Source organism: Cottoperca gobio, chromosome 12, assembly GCF_900634415.1.
Source record: "Cottoperca gobio chromosome 12, fCotGob3.1, whole genome shotgun sequence".
Classification (NCBI taxonomy): domain Eukaryota; kingdom Metazoa; phylum Chordata; class Actinopteri; order Perciformes; family Bovichtidae; genus Cottoperca; species Cottoperca gobio.
The window spans coordinates 308,962-317,450 of record NC_041366.1 but is presented as its reverse complement, the minus strand read 5'-3'; the positions used below and the strand labels follow the sequence as shown (position 1 = coordinate 317,450).

The following is an 8,489-nucleotide window of genomic DNA, read 5'->3' as shown; positions in this document are numbered from 1 at the left end:
TTATATGCAATGAAATATTTGTATATAATACTATTTGGCTTGCCCTTGATGTGCTTGGCAGCATGGCCCTTAATGAACACACCTGCAATAAATAAATAAATAAATAGATGGATGGATGGATTGATGGATGGATGGATACTTTATTTATCCCAAGGGAAATTCAGGAATCCAGTAGGTTAAAACATGACATACAACAAATATAATTTCCACTGCCCTCACAACAGAAATGTTGTTGAAGAGTTTTGTATTCATCTCCTGCAACTTGTATGATGCCCAGGCTTAGGTCAGTATTCTTTGAACTAAATCTTTTGTTTCCCAAATAATTCACATTTCTGGGCTTGTATCCAAACCACATGGCTAATACTGGAATTTTAGTGAAGTGGGTAAGTGCTCTGGCATCCTTCTAACAACTCATTGTGTCTGAAAATCATCGAACTAAACCGTGTGAAGCAATCTCAACAATTTTCACTTTCTCACTGGGCATTTTCTATGGGACAAAAGTAGTAAACGTTACTTTATAATACATGACTGACAGTTCCTTCCTTCAGTCAGACTTCAACATGAACCCTTCACCTGAGTAAATGAATACAGCTTTGGTTTTAAAACTGGAGAAACACCGTGGCTGTTCTGGAAATGTCAATTTCTGATAAACTACCCACCAATTAGTTTCTGAGTACATTTGAAGAGAGTAACAGGCCATACAGTTGAGTTCCTCCTAACACACAGTTTTAAAGGGGATTCAGACGGTTCAGGAGATTAAAAGGTGATAGTCACATCAGCATCTAAACACTCTGTGTGACTGATGATTAAACAATGTTTAAGATTAAAGGTGTGTTTGTCGACTGAAGTAGGGGGAAAAAACAGGAGTCAGCTAAGCACATAAATATAACCTAATGTTTGTGCTTCTGTGCATATGGCGGAGTGTCATGTCCTGAACAGCTTATCACAGTGCACAGAAACTTGTTTGTTACGCTGACATCGACAAGTACACTGATCTGGGCTAAATAGCTCATGAGCTCAAAGATGCAAGGAGCGTTGTCTTTCAATGTCACATGCAATGGATGACTAGTAGACGGTGTTAAAAACATTTGTCATTTATGTTGCTCACTCCTCATGTGGTTCACCACTCATCCGTATCTGTTACTGATAGCAAGGAGCCTCTCAAGGACAGAACGTCAGATCTGCTGCAGTAGTCTAATCCCTCGGTTAAGCATGCATCATACTGTATTTTCACACAGCTTTATTCATGTTACTTTATGTACGGAAAGAATGTCAAATGAAAATATTTATTTTGAGTTAGTGATAAAGCATTTGCAGGGATCAACGTGTCGGGCCGTCTGTGGTTGTGGCATACTAGTTTCAACTTGTCTTCATGGGAGAGGTTATATGGCCCTTTTCACTGGCCTGCAGTTCACTTTTGGGTAGTATTTCATCTTCTTACTGGTACCTGAAGCAACACACCAACATGGACCTTTGTAGTTCTTAACCAGATCTATTTATACTCTGAAGGCCTGTCTAGTTTAAAGCCAGGGTGGGTAATGTATTTTAGAAAGGTTTTTTGTTATTTGGTCAAATACTCTTTACATTACGAAATCATTAATAAATCAAATGCTCTGACAAAAAACATCTGGGACCTGTGTCTATCCCAGGACTGTAATAAGTCATTAATTAATTTCAGTCATGTCAAATGAAATGATTGGACGGCGATGTTTGTTGTTTACGTTCAGAATGATCATTTTGGGGCCGTGGCTTTGGAGGGAGGCCTGAAGGGACGAGCTTCCAGTATTGATAACTTACTGACTTTCTTGCTAGATTTAGCGACTTTTGTTGCTAGAATTGCTTGCTAATTTCATGGGAAAAGAGTTGGCAACACTGGGCTGGGTTTTTCTGTTGGATAATTTAACAAATCTAGCTTACTTTTGCTGGCTTTTCCAATGTTATCTACCCAAGTCTTGACATTATTTACATAAGTGTTTATGTACCCAATTTGTACCTAAATTCACAATGCACAATATCCTATTCATGTGCCAGTTACTGTATGTGACCCAAAATTCATGAGTGCAAATGTCTGTGGTAGGCTATGGGGTGTCAGGCACAACTGGTGTTTAGGAGGGAGTAAAGGGGGGTAACAAGTCTCTAACAGGCTAAGTGATGGATGTCTGACTGCTAAGCTGAAGACACTCATGACTAAAACCTGGCCTGGATTTACTGGACCACCTGAGGCTGATGGTTCGCACAATGACGTCCAGAGGATTTAGGCCAACAATTAATTTTTCAATCATTAAATTTCATAAAAAATATACAATTGATGGCATCTATCTCTTCTCCAACCTGTCAATGGTCATGTGGGGCTGGAGCGGGGTACAGACACACAGAAACTACACCCACTTTCACACCTGACATTGCTGTACCTCATAAGACCCTTCAACGATAAGTAAGGGAACAGTATGAAAGTTGCAGAGACTGGCTTGATTTAGACAATCCATCATCATCACACCACTCCTTTTATTCTGATTAACATGTTTTCACTCTAGGGATATTACTTTGAAAATGATCAGGAATAAATACAATATGTACATCATTTAAATTAACTGCATTCCAGACTTGCATTCAATAAAACAGATAACATTTTAAATGAATGATTTTGTTTCTTGTTGAAACACGCGTAATAAACTTACTTGTGCTGCAACTGCAGTTTTCAGAACCAGACCTTTTTGCACTTTAGACTACTTGAGTTTTTCTATTTTATGCTACTTTATATCGCTACTCCACTATACTTCAGAGGTAAATATCGTACTTTTACTCTACTACATTTGTTTAGTTTATTTACTTTGCAAATTCAGATTAATAACATAAAATATAATCAACAAATAAAATATGATTTATCATTATAGTATAAGATAACATAACGAGGGAAATCGACAAGCTAAAATAAGTTAAGTTAAAATTAGCCCCACCTTAACTGGCTGCTAAATTAAAGTGATGTAAACATGAATGCACCACTAATTATAATCCAATAATCATGAATAATTATTAATTATTCTGTATAATAAAAACTTTTACTTTTGGTATATTTGAAATTTATACTTTTAGATTATTCTTAAAGGGACAGTTCACCCTAAAATCCAAAATACATATTTTTTCCTCTTTTCTGTTATGTTATATGCTATTTATTTTTGTTACTTGTGTGAAGTGTTGCAAAATCATAATAATAATAATAATAATAATAACATTACTTTTTTCAGGGATGGGACCAGTAAAGGGTTATTATTGTCAGTTACAGTTAAACTGCAATAATTGTTATAAAACTCATGACCCCCACTCTAATCAAAGTATTAACAACTTAAATAGGATAAAAGTGGAAGATTAAACTGTACCTTTTATGCCATTCTTTTTGAGATGTTGGTTCTCACCTCTTAATATTTTAATAGTTCAACAGTATACATGTTTTTCTTTTAACATACTTTCCTTTGATTGTTTCTCCTTTTGCAGTTTCTCGTCTGTATGCCTTCCCTTAAGTATCTCTTTTCAATAAGAGTTCAGAGAATGAGCATCCGTATTAGCAGGTGTTAATCCAGCTCATGTTTTCCTGTCGTCTCTCGGCTCTCATGGCTGATTACACTCTGTGAGTCCAGAGCAGGGAGGGCAGCCTGTTTGAGTCGCTGCTGTGCTCATTAGTAGACAAGCATGGGCTGCCTCTAAACACAGGGCCACAGCTTCTCCTGCACACAGCAGAATGTCACTACTTTAGGACTTTACTTATTTTTTTATACAGATTACCTTGTGCTCTTGTACAGTTCCAGGGCAGTGGTTTTACCATGGAGTTGGGGAAAGTGCATCTGAATCTAAAGACAGTACTGCTGACGATGATGATGTTCAAATGGGGTGAGTGGACAACAGTTCAGATTTATGTTTCCTGTGTCCTAGGACAGTTTGATGTGAACCTTTTGGACGATCATTTATGTGTAGTTGCAATTGAATACTAAAGCTTTGAAGGACATGATGTTGTAAATCCCAAGAGAGATTCTGAGTTAGTGTTTAATCCTTTTCCTGTGAGAGCAATAGGTTACATGGAAAGAGTTCTTACAAGGACGTAAATATCCACAAGAACTATTTTACCTCAAATGTACGTCCTGCATGTTTACTGACTTAGACGACACATTTTTATCATTAGTGGGTGAGGATTGTCCCTGTCAGTTAACAGTCAGGCTCTCGGGGGTACTGCTCCATCAGTGGGTTTCGGGAGGTGCACCCACTATATTAGGACACTGAAATAGATAGAGACAAGTTGGGGGTGGTTTGTCCTTTGTGTCTTACAACAATGATGAGGGAATTGGCTCGTTTCCAGGGAATTTAACAATGCTTACATAATAAACCTCGAGCATGTGGAGGATAAGCACTGTAATTACTGACGCTGTGTGATGTTTAGTAGACACATATCTTAACTGCATTCTTAAACATTAAAAGCTGCTGTATGATTGTAGAAGGTGTGAAAGGTTCAATGAACATTTATATTAGCTTTTTTACTCGCTCTTTCTATCAGATTTGACACATGACTGGTTCAGTGGCAGTGCATACTCAAACAGAGCAAACAGGAATGAGAGAGCAGAGAGTCTCATTCATGTCTCTCATGTGCATGAATGGAGGAGCAGAATGAGGTCACATAATGTCCAGAAAGTTTAGACCAACTCATCCTATGACTCGGGGCCAACTGTCCAGACATAGAGATTTTATTTTCAGTTCTCTGTGATGATGTGAACTCTGGGTTTTGACTCTTGAATGTCATGTAAAGAACATTATACTCACTAATTGAACATTGCATATGTTAGCAAAAACAGACAGAGACTTATGACTGCTTTTTTTTAAACTGACCCTGATTGATACACATAAGATTTAGTTCATTCAGGCTGATCTCACAGTCAATGTGTGTGTGTGTGTGTGTGTGTGTGTGTGTGTGTGTGTGTGTGTGTGTGTGTGTGTGTGTGTGTGTGTGTGTGTGTGTGTGTGTTCTGCTTAGCATTTAGAAGCAGTATAAAAGTAACATTTCCAGAATAAACCCTTGAGGGTGACCATACATTGAAAACATGATCTGATGATGAAAATGTGCGGTTGTATTTAACAATGTCCATATAGAACCCCAGTGCGTAAATGTAGTTGTTCATGCTTGTATTTATAGAGCCCAGTGACTCTTTAATCACAGCAAAAGGTAGGCAAGCCCCGCCTTCTGTCACTTCATGCTCGTCATTTGCAGAAAAGACTGAAAACTTGATGAGCTGTTGAGCATGCTAACAGCTCGTTGCCAGTCTAAGAGGCGAATCCTAGATTATTTATAAACTATAGCCCCTACAGCACAAGTCACTTTGCATTAGGTTTTGTGAATAAATATAAAATAGTGTGGGTGATATCAATTGTTTTAGACTGTGAAATGTTAAAGTGTTATTTCACCGTTACCAAATCCAAAGTGTACCATGTTCCATGAGGGTTAGAGTATGAGAAGCCGGGAAATATGAGGTCAAAGTGATAGAAGTAGAAGAGTATGTGAGAGACAATATGGCGACAGAGAGTGAACACATGCTGAAGCTTGAAGCTGTAATCTGTGCAGGTATCCTGCTGTCCGGAGATTAGAGGAGCAAGGGGATTGGCCCAAAGAGGCCAGAGGGATTACAACATGCAAAGGCTCTGGAGGTCAGAGAGGCCAGAAAACCTGCTTGGGTGAAAGAGGGTGAGAAAGGTGGTGGAGATGGGGGTCATAAAAGAGGGAAAGAGTGTGCACAGTGACGGAAAAGAGAGACAAAAATTAGAGAATAAAAAGTGACAAGCAAGATCCCGCACCTTAATACATACAAAACCAGAAAATAGGAAATTATTGCCACAGAAAATGATTACCTATACATGTACATTCTGAACATAGTTTCAAATGAATGTAATGTATAAAAGACAGGGACAACAGCACTTATGTTAAGTTTCTTATCAAGCAAGCAAAGGATCACACCCTCAATCAGTTTATCCTGGTCTCCTTCTCACATCAAGCAGATTTGAGCCTAATCTTGAAACTCTCGACAGCCACCTGGGACTGTGTAGTCTTGCAGGTGGCTGTAATCTGTAACATTCAAACACACTTAGTGTCTACAGTTCAGACTGAGGGGAAGATGTATCTCAACAAGAATTGGAAATGACAAGAACCTTCTGCTTGAAAAGGGCCAGCTGGACCACAGTCGTAAAGCTGAGGCCAGCTGCTAAAGCGCAAATCAAAAATGTGTGTTATTGGTTATATTTTAATTCATATTTGGTGCTGTAGTATGGTGCTGTAGAGTATTTGTACGGTGTATGTGGGATTGAATGAAAATAAAGTACAGTGTGTGATCATGGTAATGGAGGAACTACCATAGAAGAGGTTTGAGTACTTTAACTATGTCTGTCTGTCTGCCTGTCTGCCTGCTTGCCTGCATATCTGTCTGTCTGTCTACAGATTTTGGCAACGCAATAGTTTTACCAAGATGCAGTCACAAAACTTTACAGGTGTGTAGTTGGGATCAAAATGAAGGCCCAAGTTCAAAGATGGGTCTGGTCTGTGCAAGGGCGCTGGAAGAAATGGGAAAGTTCTGGTGTAGGTTGGTCCTTTTGTTTACATTGCAAAATTCAGACTTCTCAGTTGCTCCTGTTATTTTTAGTCAGCCGGCCAGCTCTGTGTAGCAGCTGGCACTACACTTGTTTACTCTGGGTTAGCGGTGCAAACCAGGAGTCTTCAGGCAGTGTTGCTACCTAGAATTGAACAGAAGTTCGGTGAGTCTGCTTCCATGCAAACTGCACAGTGGCCAGACAGCCATCAAATAAGCATGGCGAAGAGCCTATGATTACTGTAAACGTTGAGTCCACATGTGGAATTCAGGGAATATCAGCTTGCAGGTACAGAAAGCAATGAAGGAGAGGTGCGACTCTTTAAGTTTCACAATTAAAGTTCAGTTTATGGTCAAATTCTTTGGCGGAGCTCCAATGGAACCTACAATAGAATATCACCTGACTGACGTTTTGAGTGGCCATGACCTGCTACTTCCAGACCAAAGTCATCAACTCCGCTAATGTGTTTCACGTGTAGTGTGCTTTGATCAGATTTAATTGACAGGGCTGGCAATATGTCAAAACATAAAAAGGAAACGTATTATTATTAATCTTATTACACAAAATGTATAGTATATACGATATACAGGGATTCATTGCATCACCAAGTGTGGTGCGTATGTGTGCGGTGTATGGATGTGCCAACTGACAGCAACCTGACAGTGGAAAGAAGCTGGCACTGAGATGGGTGGTGTGTGATTTGATGCTCCGGTAACGTTTTTTGATGTAAGGAGCGAGAACAGAGCATGAGCAGTGTGGCTGGTGTCCTTAATGTTTTCTGGTTTCCTTTTGCAGCGAGTGGTGTAAATGTAATGAAGTTGGGGTAGTTCTGTGCCAATTATTTTCCCTGCCGTCTTTACGGTTCTTTGAAGTGGTCGGCAGGTTTACAAACCACACTGTAATGCAGCCTGTCAGAACACTCTCCAAGGTACAGCGATGACAGTTCACTAGTTTAGGTTTTGGTCCATCCATCATCTACCGCTTATCCGGGATCAGGTCGCGGGGGCAGCAGCTCCAGTAAGGAACCCCAAACTTCCCTTCTCCGGGCCACATCCTCCAGCTCCGACTGGGGGATCCCGAGGCGTTCCCAGGCCAGTGAGGAGATATAATCTCTCCACCGAGTCCTGGGTCTTCCCCGGGGTCTACTCCCAGCTGGACGTGCCTGGAAAACCTCCCTAGGGAGGCGCCCAGGTGGCATTCTTACTAGTTGCCCGAACCACCTCAGCTGGCTCCTTTCAACGTAAAGGAGCAGCGGCTCTACTCCGGATCTCTCACGGATAGTTTAGGTTTTGGTGCTCATAATAAACTTCTTGAGATGCATCAGAAAGTACAGTGTCTGTGTTGCTTTCTTGAAGATGCAGTTGATGTTTAGAGACCATGTGAGGGTGTCCGAGATGTGTGATCTTCCTGAAATCAACGATGATATATTTTGTCTTATTGACATTTAGAGAGAGGTTGTTATCATGGCACCATATATCTAGATCTTACTCTGCTCTCCTATAAACCCTCATCATTATCACTTATTAGACCAATGACTGTTGTGGCATCTGCACATTTTATGATGCTGTTATTGTCATATTTGGAAACATATTCTTGTGTAAACAGACTGTACAATAGGGGACTGAGACAGCAGCCCTGATGTGCGCCAATCCTAAGAACTAATGTAGTAAGTTTACCTATCCTCCCAGTCTGTGTTACAACTCGAACACAGGGAAGGAAGAGTCAATTGCACGACTCGAGACACAAGGGTAAAGTGTAGAATAAACAAAACTTTACTTCCAAAAAACAACAAAATAACAACTCAAAACACTCACAAGGAGGGTATACAAATTTTTCTGAAAAGGACACTTCATGGAACACTGGTAGTTGCA

At 40.0% G+C, this 8,489-nt stretch overlaps 1 protein-coding gene across 1 annotated transcript in view; it reads left to right on the top strand.

Annotated features, from left to right (window-relative positions):
* Positions 1-3,818: 3,818 nt before the first annotated feature.
* Positions 3,819-8,489, top strand: part of crb2a (crumbs cell polarity complex component 2a) — a 34,611-nt gene continuing 29,940 nt past the window's right edge. The window contains exon 1 of the mRNA XM_029444959.1: positions 3,819-3,885. Within this exon, the coding sequence (XP_029300819.1) occupies positions 3,819-3,885 (67 nt within the window). The remainder of the gene's footprint in view (positions 3,886-8,489) is intronic.